Genomic DNA, 14604 nt, shown 5'->3' with positions numbered 1-14604 from the left:
AAAACTAAACTACTGGTTCTACATTATATTGTATTAGTGGTGTCGCTCAAAGCTACTTAATGTTTCCTGTCCAAGTTTGTTGTATCTTGTTTTTCTGCACTCCTATGGTTCAATGTTTTAAGATAAGCTGACAAATTTGCTTTCATTCTATATCAGCCTCATGGCTCTTGATATTTCTCTAAATTGGCAGAATGCTGCAAAACCAGAGCTTGTTTGTAACCTAGAATTAGGTATAGCTTGAACAGCGGTTTCCAGCTTGAATAGTATTGTTGTTTATTCATTGCAATGAACCATCTCTTTAGTAGCCCTGCAATAAATTCCCGCGAAATGTCTAATTTGACATTTTATGGGTTAGAAACAATTTATTCAAACGCCAAGGAATTGCCCAAAACTCTGAACAGAAAAGCTGTCAACAGTTCGGGTGGATAAGACGTGATTTATATTACATATTTATTTTTATAATACATATCAAAAATCTACCTTCCAATTTTTAAGGTTAAAAGTTTGTTGAATATATGTTAGAAACATGCGAGACCAGAGCAATTTTTCTATTTACAAGCAAGTTTAGATTGTTCTCTAAGAAAAGGTCTAAGCAATATTGTAATTCTGGTTCTAGTGAATCCCATGATAAATATATATATCGGTAAAATTATAGCGAATCGTATAACTGGATTTTGTATAAAGTGAATATACCACTCGATGCCTTTTTTATGCTCTTTACGAATATCATAATCGCTTCTACCTTAAATTCAAATTTAAGCACTTTTTAACCTAACCTAACCTAAACTAACCTTATTAAAAGTAATTTCAGCACTGACAAAATGTAGCATAATTTTTTTTTAAAATGATGGAAATGATGGTGCTGAGAAAACATAATATTATTTTGTCGGAAACGACGGATAACTCGTACTTTAATTGAAAATTCGTCATTTTTAAGAGATTAAAACGTGCTTAAATTTGAATATGTATTAGAAGCGATTATTATATTCGTAAAAAACATAAAAAAAGGCATCAGTGGTATGTTCACTTTATTGGTAAGTCAGTTACATGAACTGTCATAATTTCTTGAAAATTTGTCATTTTTAAGTGCTAAAAAAGTGCTTAAATCTCAATTTAAGGTAGAAGCGATTATTATAGTCGTAAAGAGCATAAAAAAAGACATCGAGTGGTATATTCACTTTATACGAAAGCCAGATATACGATTTGCTATAATTTTACCTAAGTATCGTCTTTGTGGTGTAAATTACAGGTTTAGACACTTATCACAAAATCACTGAACTTCTCTAGTGATAATAATCAAATTTGTCACAGGTAAGCAATTCCAACCATTTTCGGCTAAGAGTTTAATAGCCCCTTGAATGTGCAATTAAGTTCGAATGGTTCCACATCTTCAAAGTTGCTTAATTAGCTATTAACGCTGTACATCTTGCCTCTGTCTTACAGCTGACTGATAAGCATGGGTTCATTGGTATTTGTCACCAGGTTTCAGTTTATTGCCGTGGAAACCAGAATGATGAAGAGGTTCTTCATTTTGACTTGGATTATATGTTTTCTTTTTGATTTCTCGGAATCTGCGATTTCACTGCGACTAGCTGCTGTACATCCAGGTAAGACTAATTTATTTTTTTCTATTGAGCAAAACCTCTGAGAATCCAGCTATCTACTTAACACTAACTTTTCCGACTGTTCAAAACACTTATCCCCTCGAACTTGATTCCGATACGGCGATAATAAAAAGCGTCTCATTAACAATTCAAAGAAGAAGGACTTATTAGCTGATATGCTATGGGCAATTCGGCGAATGAAAACTTTAATTGCGTGTGCTCTACCCTAAACACAGCTTGAATACAAATCTCTTAAGGTGTACCATATTTTATTATTAATATCCCTTTATGTTGTCTGCATATAATCGTACCCTGTATATTCTTTCCTTAAAAAAACTGGTTTAAAAAAAAATTACATTTGATATCACCTATCCCGCATTGGGGTTAGCCGATGCAACATATCCGATAACTAATCCTCAACGTTTCATATAGTTTTCCTCCTAACCTCTGACGTCAATTACGTCTCGTGAAGCACTTAGGATAAGCAATCGAACTTATCAGATAAGTAATACTGGCTTGCACGAACGCACTCCTTGTTTTGAACACTGGTTTTTGATAGCTGCAGTATTCGTAAATTTTGTCGACAGTAATCCCTCAATCTTTCAGTAATCCCCGGAAGATAATTCGTCTATCCAAAACCTATGCTCTTCTATGTAATCTCCCTTAAAATCAAAGCTCTTTCTGAAATATTGTCAGGAGTTTGTCAGGTATGGAAGATAATGTACGACAAGTTTTTAGCAAATGCCTGCCAGTTCCGAAGTAATCACATAACAGCGATGGCTTTCCCAACACGGGTAGACAAACATTGGCTCCTGAAAAGTCAAGTATAGCAGGGGCTGGCACGTACGCAGGGGGTTGGGCCTTTGGCCCCCCCCCAAATTTGTGAAATGTTTAATTTTCCCATGGTTTCTTGGGATTTCTGGCAAAAATAGGACATTTATTAAGAATCTAGATACATATGTCAAGCCTTTTTTGGGGGATTTTACAGCATGCAATTATCCGATCAAGTCACTGCCCAATTATTAATCCATTTTCTGTCTAAATTTTTACCCTTTTTGAAGTAATTAGCAATTGTACTGTTATTTTTTTTTGTAGAGTTTGCTTTCCGCAGCAAAATAGATTTATTCTTGATAATAAGGCGTTTACCCCCCTTTTCAGGATAAAAAGTACAGCTTTTAATGGATCAATTTTGGAAACTATCATTTTTCATTAAAATCTTACGTTTTTTTGCAATAGAAGAACTACCCCCCCCCCCGCAGCACCCATATTGCACTGTTAACCCTAAAATTTCTCTTTCAGTTGGATATAATAGATTAATCACTGGTTGTAAATCGCTATGAACATAACCTGAGCCTAAAACGAACTTTTGAGGCTCAGTCTTCTTCCCCCATCCGCTACAATACTACAGATTAAAGTTAATCTGTATTTTCCGATATACGTGCTTTTTGCATTACTAAATAAAAAAGTTCTACTTTATATCTGCTGTTTCGAAGGTTTTGGCCCCCCCCCCCCCGAAAAAAAATTCCTGCGTACGTGCTTGAGCAGGGGATTTGAAACTACCTTTGAAAATTATCGTGGAACGTGGGGCAGTAGTTGCCTCCCCCCAGGTATTTTGAAGTTTGTAAAATATGGATGAATAAAGATGAAGGTTTGTTTGGCCGAGTAAGTTGTGTCTACGTTGTGATTGAGAATCGTTGCAAATGATTCTGATTTAAGGCATGACATGCTTATCTTTCTTCTAAGGAGTTAAGACGGGAAGAAGTGAGTGGTTTGGAGAGGGACAAGTGGCCAACTCTTTCCAGTTATGCCGGTTTAAAATTTTAATACGGTTTAATCTGTCCTTCTATTCTAGTCAAAATAAATAGGGAGCGATGTTTCTAGTACCTTTGCTATAAGACAAAGTGACCAGGACAAAATAATATTATAAGAAACACGTTCCTCTTAACTTACCTGATGCTACTGCATTAACTTGTGATTTTCGTGCCTTACCACAATTTAGTTTAAGGTTAAATACCCTAAAACGAAATAAATTATGACAATATCTTTTTGGGGTTTTGTACTCCACCCATTCCTAGAAAGAATCTGCTGATACACCCCACTTCCCAAGGTTCTTAGTTATTTTACCTAAGATATATGTTTATCTTTAGATCACCCCGGAAAATGCTCCATATTAGACGAAGACACGTTTTTATCACCAGGTGAAGTATGGACATCCGGAGAGTGTGAGCAAATTAGATGCATACAAAGTCATCAAAATCCGGATAAACTTTGGTTGCAAATGGCTTCGTAAGTTTTGGCCTTTTCCAAAATATTGTTTTTTCTTTCTACCTCCTTTCATTTTTTTATTCTCCGTTTTGGACTCTTTTACTTTCTGCTCTCATTCTGAATTTTCTTTTCAACTAGATTACTCACACCCATGGATCCCAAAAGATCGAAGTTTTTAAAAGTAAATTGAAAATTTCTGAAACAAACTTTGATTTAAAAAATAAAAAAAAATTAACCAACCCTGATATTTTTGTGAGTTGGCACCACTGTATACAATTATCTATTGTGGTACCCTTTATAATTTTTTTTTGAAAAAATAAATATATTCAAAGCTTGGAAGAACGCATAAATGGAAACACAGCTGGAAGCGAGGTGCATTTAAATTCCTCCATAAAGTTAAAAAATAGTCTTCATAGGCCATTGTCCAACATCCTTCAGGTCATCACCCAGTCATTCTCTTCTTTCAACTTTGAACTCTGGAGTTAAGTTGGGTTTAGAGGGTGGCTATAATTTATCAGTGTTTTTTTTTTGTCATAAAACAGGGGTCAAAAAACTTTGATGATTCCAAAGTAGTAGATTCAATTGTGGTTCTAACAATTTTGACTTCTGAATCCACGCCACGCTCTACCACAATATTTATAACGGTCGTTTCGATGTATCCACGAATCAGAGTTCGACATTCCGTGGTAATAATATACTTAAGGAGTGACCCTCCGCTGTTATTGTTCTCTTCCCACCGAGCTCAGGCACTTACACCTACAATGACTAATGGGTTTTATTTCAAAATAAGGCAAACAAAATGTAAATTATAAATGCAGAACAAAAGAAATTGCATTGAAATTTAAAAAAAAAAAAAAATGTAAGCTGTAAAAATAACTACATAACGTCTATTGACACATAACTGTTGTCCTAATCTTGGGTATTTTCCACAATTGGGATGTAAATTTTCCCTGCGGTAAAGGCTCTTGCTAGTTCTGATTTTAAACAAAGACAATTGGTTTAATACTGAGCTCCTCCCCCTATACGCGTCCCTAGCATAGTCAATGAATGAAGAGAAGATTGAAAAGTACCGATACGAAACAAGTATAGACTATAGGAAGGGAATAGGAATAGAGTATTAGAAACTTTGACGGGCCACTTTGATGGTTTATGGCTTAAAGTTTGATTTAAATTCTTTTGTCGAGATCCACATAAATTTCCATACAAATAAAAACAGAACAAAAAGATAAACGAACAACTTCGGCTTCCCTGATTCCAGTTGTCTAGCTTTTTTGAAAATCTATTTTATCGAATTAAGCTTCTACCAATAAATCTATGCATTATGTGTTGCCCTGTTTCGAGGGAATATATTTCTAGATTAAATTATACATTTTTAGGTGTGGTGTCGTGAGCTTTGAAGGACCTTGCAAGCTTCATCAGGACTTGACACTAACATATCCTGATTGCTGCCCTAGATACTCTTGTTCAGAAGAAGCAACAGAGATCCTTTAGCATGATTATCAAGAGTATACTTACAGCATCACGTTCTGCCATCAATCTGCCATGAGGAAAAAAAAATGATTTTTTATGCAAAAATTCGTATTAAGCTTTGTTTGTTTTGAAAGTAGACAGTTAATTATATGCATACGAAAAAAAAATGTTAGAAATCATAGGCTCCTGAGTCTATATTTCAGAACAGATTTTAGTGACTAGCTCAAAGAGTATTGCTAACATACAAGAGAGAGAACTGGCGCTAGTGTCAACAAAAAAAACTTTGACGCTATCTATGATAGCGGTTGGCAACACTTGGTAATTTTGTAATTTATTTAATTTTATTAGTTGGTAGATTAGTGTAGTAATAAGTGTCTGGTCTCAGTTCCTGACAGAAAAACGATTTAAAAGCTTAAAAAATGCCAAAATACTCTTTGGACTAACTGGTATGTTTAGGGACTAACTTGGAAGCAATGATCAGAGCTTCTATAAAATCAGCGTTATATCGTGGAAATATCGGTGAAATTGTCGTAAAAATGGTAAAATCACAGTGCTTAATGCTGCTATTTGATGATTCAGTTCTTTTTTAACGAAAAATTCAAAATTGGGAATGGCTTTGATGAGGGGATGTGACACACAGCCGAATACCTAAAAATCCTGTAAATTTGGATATAGTTTAACATACCCCTAATTTTTGAAAGTTTCAACGTAATACCCTTAGCTGCTCCTGAAATATTGCAAATGTACCAATTTGACGGACACTATGCACTTAGTGTCTTTTGACTTGGTTCAATATCTCCTTCGACATTCCCTGAAAGTTTCGACTTAACACCCTTAGACACTCCTAAGATACTGCGTATATCCAATTTTGACAACCAGAATGGTCCTTAAGTCTTTTAAATTTGTTCAACATTCCTCTCGAAGTTTCAAGTCGATTTCAACTTAATACCCTAAACCGTTCTAGAGATATTGTACGTACATCTTTTTGACAACCTTGATACATGTAATGTCGTATGATTTAGTTTACTCCCTCCCCAGCCTTACAGCATTACCTTAAAATTTCAGCTTCGAGAATTTATCCCCCTAAGATATTGCAGATGCATCCTTTTGCCCAGTTAGATGCACATAATGTCTGTTAACACAATTTAAGATCCCATTTACGACTCCCTGAAAGCTTCAACTTCATACCCTTGGCCGTTTCTGAGGTATTACAGTTATGTCCTTTTGACAACCTATATTTAGTTTAATTTAACTAAATCCTTTGAATTAGCTGATTTATTCCTTTTATTTAGATTAACATGCCCTGGAAGCTTCGGCTTAATACCCTTAGATGCTTATGGAAAATTGCATATATGCCGTTGCCAAAACACGGATGCGTTTAGTGTCTTTTGATTTAGTTCAACCATTGCACCGAAAGTTGTCCTTTGCCATTTTTTGGATACTGCAGTAACTCTTTTTGACAACGAAGATGCATATAGAGGCTTTTGCTTTAGTTTAACATCGCCTTCAACATGCTTTGAAAGTTTCGACTTAAAATTACTAGCTGTTCATTGGATATTACCAATAAGCACTTTTGAGAACTTGGATGAACATAACCCCTTCTGATCTAGTTTCACATCTCCCTCAACATGATGTGGAAGTGTCCACTTATCGTCTGTAGCCATTTCAAAAATATTAAAGTTTGACAGCTTGAATTTATTATTTAAGAATTAACGACGCTTCTTGACTACTAAGGCTCCTGCGTCGGCCCTGCAGTGCATTCCTGCAGCGTGATTCGATCTCTGGGTCCCGTATTACCAAGCTAAGGTCAAATCCACTGCGCCACCACAGGACCAGCTTGAATTTACATAGTGTCTTTTGATCAGTTCAAAATTCCCCCCTAAAAAAATAAATAAACATGGCCTGAAATTTTCAACCTAAGTTACTCAGTCGTTTCTGAGATATTGCATATACGATCTTTTGATAACCTTCATGGACGACTTAGCTCAACATCTCCCTCAAAATTCTTTGAAAGTTTTGGTCAAAAGTAATTGGAGGGCAACCAGCCCCCTTCTTTCCTTTTTTTGGCTACCCAGTACCCGGTAACCTCTACATACATCCAACCAAAGCTTTACGATAGCCATTTTGTTCAAAATATTCAACCAACATTTTCAGGAAATGTCGAGGGGAATGTCAAAAAAGATCAGACCATAGTATATTCAGGGTGATTGTCTAAAAGGGCTACCATCCATATGTAATGAACAGCTAAGGATATTAAGTTAAAACTTTTAGGACATGCCGAGGGGGATGTTGAAATGCAGTTAGAAAGCAACCCCAGCCCCCATCATCCTTTTTAGATGCCTCACCCCCTCAACATTGATAGAAATTTTGAGAAGCCATTTTGTTCAAAATAGTCAAAAAGTCTAACAATTATACCTCCTGGGATGCCTTACCCCCTACAGTCCTCGGGGTACGGAGTGTAAATTAGGCTATTTGCCAATTTTTAACAAGCAGGATCTATCATTGAGAAAGGGTACACAATTTGGTCCTTGGTGTGTCTGAAAAGGCTAAGGGTATTGAGGCGAGCTTTCGGGGAACATTGAGAGGTTTGTTAAAGTAAATAAGAAAACACTATGTGCGTCCAGGTTATCAAAAAAGCGTATATGCGATATCTTACGAACGAGTAAGGGTATTAACTTGAAGCTTTACCGGCCACCAGCATTTCTCCTGCTACTGTGAGTGCAACTGCGACTAATTTTGACTACAACTACTTGCAGCTTGCGATTGCGGCTACTGACTACGACTTACCGTGACTCTGAATGCAACTGCTTGCCACCGTGACTACTTTTTCTTGCGAGTGCTTTCAGAAAAAGTTTAGGAGAATATTGAACAAAATCGAAGCACACTATGAACTTATTGTTTGACAAAAGAGTATAACAGCAATACTTGAGGGACGGCTGCAAACACGGCTTTGAAACTTTTAGGACACGTTCAGGGGATTTTCGAAAGGGACTAGTGAGCAGTTAGCTCTTCTCTATTTGCCCTATTTAGAGACCCCTCCCAACAATGATTGAAATTTTGAAAAAAAAGATCTTGTTGATATTAGTTTAAAGGCTCAGTAAGTGTTTCTAGTGATTCCAAACCCTCAACAACTCCCAGAGCAAGGGTTGCAAAACATACGATTTCCCCCTTGTGTACATGCAGTATTTATTATTTGGAAAGAGGGATTATTATTCATAATTTTTATCCTGAGTTTGTCGGAAAAAACTACGAGTGTTAAGGTGAAACTTCAGGAAATGTTGAGGGGATGGTAAACTAAATCAAAAGACTCTGTTTGTATCCAAGCTATGAAAAGGGGCAATCTGAAATTTTTAGGAATGGCTATGGACACCAGTTTGAAAATCTTAGGGCCACCACTACTACTAGTGCGGCTTCAACTGGGATTGCGACAAGTGAGACTGCGAGTACTTCCACTTGCAAGCACTTCCAGGAAATGCTGAGGAGAATGCCAGGCAAGATGAGAACACACAAATTGCATTCTGATTTTCAGAGGGGTATATCAACCACATCACATTTGGTTAGGGACTAGAAACATAAATCGCTCAGAAAATGTCTGACTGCAAAATCCCACCATTTCAAAATCTGAAGAGTAATAAGAGAAAGGAATAATAGTAATAGGAATAAAAACGATAATGGCGACAATAATAATAAGGCTTAGCGTAGAAGAAATATTATTCAAACTGGAAATAATCTCTTTCTTTAAAAAAGAAATACATTTTTTATTTACTTTTTAAAAGCAACAAAACCCTCTTCTTTGAACTGCATGTTTTCTGGATTTCATTTTATTTATATAAAGAATGATATATTAACATTTTGTATTTTGGCAGAACACTTAATTAATCTTCATTTTAATACTGCAAATCACTCATTCTATTTCACCCTCGACAATCCTTTCTAGGAAATTATGTTATGTCTTCATTAGTTTCAAACAGTTCGTGGTAACGAACTGTAGTAAAGAGCGACCCGGCTCAATAGTAACCAAAACTCTAAAAAATGGAATTGATACCAATACCTACATCAAAAGAATCGCATTTTTATGCTGATTTTAAATATATAAGTTTCATCAAGTTTAGTCTTACCCATCAAAAGTTACGAGCCTGAGAAAATTTGTGTTATTTTAGAAAATAGGGGGAAACGCCCCCTAAAAGTCATAGAATCTTAACGAAAATCACACCATCAGATTCAGCGTATCAGAGAACCCTACTGTAGAATTTTCAAGCTCCTATCTACAAAAATGTGGAATTTTGTATTTTTTGCCAGAAGGCAGATCACGGATGCGTGTTTATTTGTTTTTTTGTTTGTTTTTTTCTTTTTCCCAGGGGTGATCGTATCGACCCAGTTGTCCTAGAATGTTTCAAGAGGACTCATTCTAACGGAAATGAAAAGTTCTAGTGCCCTTTTTAAGTGACCAAAAAAATTGGAGGGCACCTAGGCCCCCTCCCACGCTAATTATTTTACCAAAGTCAACGGATCAAAATTCTGAAATAGCAATTTTATTCAGCGTAGTCGAAAAACCTTATAACTATGTCTTTAGGGACGACTTACTCCCCCACAGTCCCCATGGGAGGGGCAACAAGTTACAAACTTTGGCCAATGCTTACATATAGTAATGGTTATTGGGAAGTGTACAGGCGTTTTCAGGAGGATTTTTTTGGTTGGGGGAGGGGTTGAGAAGAGGGGGATATGCTGGGGGAACTTTCCATCGATAATTTGTCATGGGGGATGAAAATCTCCATGAAGGGAGCGCAGGATTTACTAGTATTATTTAAAAACACAATGAAAAAATAAATATGAAAAAGTACTTTCAGCTGGAAGTAAGGAACAGCATTAAAACTTAAAACAAACAGAAATTATTACCCATTTGAGGGGCTCACCTCCTCCTAATACCTCGCTCTTTACGTTAAAGTATTTTTAGTAATTTCAACTATTTATTCTACGGCTTTTGTGATTCTGGGGTCATTCTTAATGAATTGGGACAAAATTTAAGCTTTAGTGTAAAGAGCGAGGATCTGACAAGGGGGCGAACCCCCTCATATATGTAATATAAATATGAGAATACAAAAGTTCTTTACGTAAGCTAATTTATAAGTTACGTAAATCTCTTACTAATAAAAATATTCGTAAAAAATTAAAAGTTCTAGTTGCCTTTTTAATTAACCAAAAAATCGGAGGGCAACTAGGCTTCCTCCCCCGCTCTTTTTTTCTCAAAATCATTTGATCAAAATTATGAGAAAGCCATTTAGCCAAAAAAAAAAATGAAAATTTCGTTTTAATTATTCCTCTGCGGAGAGCCAAAATCAAAACATGCATCGATTCAAAAACGTTCAGAAATTAAATTAAAAAAAAACAAGTTTTTTTAACTGAAAGTAAGGAGCGACATTAAAACTTAAAACGAACAGAAATTACTTCGTATATGAAAGAGGCTGCTTCCTCATCAACGCCCTGCTCTTTACGCTAAAGTTTTTTACTGTTTTAAAAAGAAGAATTGATAGACAGAGTCAAACTTTAGCGTAAAGAGCGGGGCGTTGATGAGGAAGCAGCCTCTTTCATATACGAAGTAATTTCTGTTCGTTTTAAGTTTTAACGTCGCTCCTTACTTTCATTTCAAAAAACTTGTTTTTTTTAATTTAATTTCACGTATTTTCTCAGTCATTGCTTGAAGCTTTAGAATAAGGGATGATTCATCTGGAGCTGCAGCACCTAAAGTAGTGTCATCTGCAAATGCTATTAATTTTTCTTGACTATCAGGTGTGAACACCAACGTACTCTGCGAGTAAGATTTGTGACACAATCCACAGCAAACATTGTTAATTGGGGTGTTAAAAAGTCGGTAGAGATCGTTCACATATATGAAGCCCAAGAATAGAACATTGGGGTACTCCGTATTCAATTGGAACTTTTTCGTCTGTAACTTCTGTGGCGATAGATCTACACCAAAATGACAAAGTTTACCAATGAGAATCTTATGTGTTAGGCTGTCAAAAGCTTTCTTTACATCAAGAAAAATGGCTGCAGGAATAAGATTAGAATCTAAAGATCGTTGTATAAATTGAAGAAGTCTAGTACAAGCATGTTCTATAGAATACTTTGCGCGAAACCCAAACTGATGCTGATGGAAAAAAAAAATTTAGCTTCAAAAAATTTCACCAGACGTTTGAGCATTGCTCTTTCAAATATCTTAGAGAACACTGACAGAAGAGAGATCGGCCTGTAGTTCCCAGGATCCTTTCTGTCACCTCTTTTAAATAGAGCAATAAAACGTGCAAGTTTAAGACGTTGGGGAAATACTTCTAGTTCAAATGACCTATTAATCAAATGGTAAATTGGGATGATAATCGATGGAAGAATATGTTTAATTACTTTAGCAGAAATTTGGTCCAAACCAGCTGAAGAATTCTTTAAGGACAGAACAATATTTCTAGTTTCCTGCACCGTAACTACCCTAAGAACCATGGATTTCAAGCACGAGGGACCTAAGAACTGCTTCCAAGACTGTGACACAGAGGAATAAGAAACGCTATTAGCAGTTTTTTCCCTATCTCCGCGAAGAATTTATTCATATGATGTCAAATTTGGCCTTTTTCTGTACAATGAGAGACGTAGGGAGACCTTCTGGTTTCATGGATGGCCGACTAACTTCCTTAATCACGTCCCACGTCTTTTTTATATTCTTACCGCAATCAACAAATCTGGTTTCTTTAAATTGCGTGTCACAGTTGTTTTAAAATTTGTCAAATACTTAAAATTAGCTTGCTTTAAGCCATTCTACTGCTCTCTACACTTTTCAGCTGCTGCTTTTTATGATATAGGCAATTTGAAGCCATTTTTCATCAAATTACCCAATCTACATGAAATGAAGTATTTTTTTATTCTATTGCTTACCGTGATGACGAATCTTAAAATAAATTTCTTGGCTCCTCGGGAATTGTTTTATAATCTTGGATAGCAAGCAAATTGACATTGGGTGTCACAAGAAGCTGGAACAAGTATCCTGAAATGGTACCTTGCATACCATCTAATGTTTGGTCATCATTAAACAATATTTTTGGACAAATCTAAATAGTCAATATCTTAATCAAATGAGGTCATATTTATTTGTAAAAAGATTTTCACTAATATATGGTTATCAACGGATTTTATAAATTGGAATTTTAACCAAAAAAAGCAGTTTATTTCTGAAAACTGGCGGGCAAGCAAATTATGTATTTAATAATTTCTTTTCTACCTCTATTACTATAAATGATATTTGGAAAAAATATGCGAAAAAACCTATATATGATAAAATATGAATTGCTGTATAAAAGAAAAATTTTCCCAAACAATGCTTGATGATCTTAAAAATCATTTTTTCAAGCCTCAGCGATGGTTGATCGTCTCAAAAAGATATGAGTACAATTAAAGATGCCTATATTTTTTTTTTGTGAGATTCAGCATAAATTTTGCAGTAAGGGCAATATGCTACCTTGAAAAATAATTTTCAAATCTCAGATCGTCTCAAAAAACATAGGAGTTCAATTAAAGGCTTCTCTTTTATTTTTTTTTTTTTCGCTAGATTTACCATCAAATTACGCTATACGAACGATCTACTTTTATCATCATATTCATGGAAATGAATGCTTGTATAAATTCTTCTTTTGGAAGGAACTTATTGTCAACCATATCCCACCTTCATGGGCCCCAATGCTTCTGAACAAACTTTTTGCCCCATTCTGTTGGAGATATCAATATATATGATCACTTTACATCGATTAGTGGAATGTAGTTTCAAGGTAATGTGGACTTTTAGAATCCGATGCACTATGCAAGAGCTGACAGTCCTGTCCGATTTGTTCAGAATTTTGAGAAGGGTTTTGCTACGAGTTTTGTGGGTATACATAGATTCCAAGACTAGTGTGTTTTGACGTTTCTATTTTTCCAATTTAAAAAAGAATGTGTTGAGCCAGGTTCAAGACTTTACGGTCCACATCTGGAGTAACGGCATATCTATCTTCATTTTCTGCTGAAGGCTGATTCATGTCACCGACGAGGAAGGCCAATAAATTAAAGAGCACGGAGGAATCATACAGCTGGCAAACTCTGAAGATGTTGTCATGTCTTCTTTATTTTGGCCGAGAACTTTGGCTGTCTCTTTTATTTTATTTTGAAGTCTCATGGCAACATAACAGAAGCTCCTCAGATCGTCACGATCTGAATATGAGCCCAAATTTGATCGCATTCTCATGCTGCTTCTTCTGCCATGTAAATCGTTAGTAGTAATTAATTCACTAGACGCAGTTACCGAGGAAAGGGAGGGATCGTCATTTTCTCCAGAAGATACATCACTAGACGCAGGTACCGAGGAAAGGGAGGGATCGGCACTTTCTTCAGAAGATACATCAATTTCAATAGCAAAATCTGAGCCTTTTGCCTTCTTCATCAACAGGCTGACTTGTCTGGCCGAGTTTCCAGCCGAAATTTTTTCCTTCAAATACAAATAGATCATTTGTCCTTTTTTGGCACCGATTTGCAGGGAATCACCATATTTATTCTTCATCCTAATGGTCAAATATTTAAGGTCTGATTTGCAAAATTGAACACCAGAAGAAATCAGTAAACCTGAAAACCTTCTTTCAGTTCCAGGGAAGAATACATTCTTCCTTTCATAAGCCGGGGGTATATGGTTTGAAGGAGCTCCTCTGCTATAGCTTCTTTGATTATGAGACCGTTTTTGGAGCCTGGTTTCCTCTTTAGAAACCGAAGCATACACTTTTGATGGTACTTTGCCCTCCTTGGTAATCAGATTCTGGCCCACACACCTTGCAAGAAGCTGTAGATCATCTTGCCAAAGCGTCTTTGCATGTTCTAAAATGTTCCACTGACGGTTTCCTGTCCTTGCCTGTAGCACATTGAGACTCTTTTTCTTGGTGCTACCTTTCTGAGTACAAAACAAGCAGGACAGTTTATAATCAAAATCACTAGTTACACACACTGATCGAGTAAGTTTAGTTGGAGTGATTTCCACTGAATTGAGAGTATCCTCCTCAATATCCTTAAGAAATTTGCAGCTATAAAATATCTGACGACACTGCCTATGCCAGAATAGATTTTTTACATCGTAGTCAGGTTTCTGGATCTCTTTTTAAGTGCTTGATATTTTATATTGCAGCTACAATTTTCATTTAATATTTTTTTTTTAACTCTTGGGACATATGTTATTGTGTGCAAAGCTGCTTCATTTTTATCATTG

The 14604-nt window shown here is 35.9% G+C and overlaps 1 protein-coding gene across 1 annotated transcript; it reads left to right on the top strand.

Moving 5' to 3' along the window:
* The first annotated feature begins 1436 nt into the window (after window positions 1-1436).
* On the top strand, window positions 1437-5454 carry LOC136042853 (U-scoloptoxin(16)-Ssd1a-like). The gene is made up of 3 exons (XM_065727783.1): window positions 1437-1607; window positions 3752-3890; window positions 5246-5454. Exons 1-3 carry the CDS (start codon window positions 1457-1459, stop codon window positions 5358-5360), a joined length of 405 nt encoding a protein of 134 aa, XP_065583855.1. The 5' UTR covers window positions 1437-1456; the 3' UTR covers window positions 5361-5454.
* Window positions 5455-14604: the final 9150 nt, after the last annotated feature.

This window comes from Artemia franciscana, unplaced genomic scaffold (assembly GCF_032884065.1).
Source record: "Artemia franciscana unplaced genomic scaffold, ASM3288406v1 Scaffold_2182, whole genome shotgun sequence".
NCBI lineage: Eukaryota > Metazoa > Arthropoda > Branchiopoda > Anostraca > Artemiidae > Artemia > Artemia franciscana.
The sequence above is the reverse complement of the archived record's forward strand: the minus strand, read 5'-3'. Positions and strand labels throughout refer to the sequence as shown.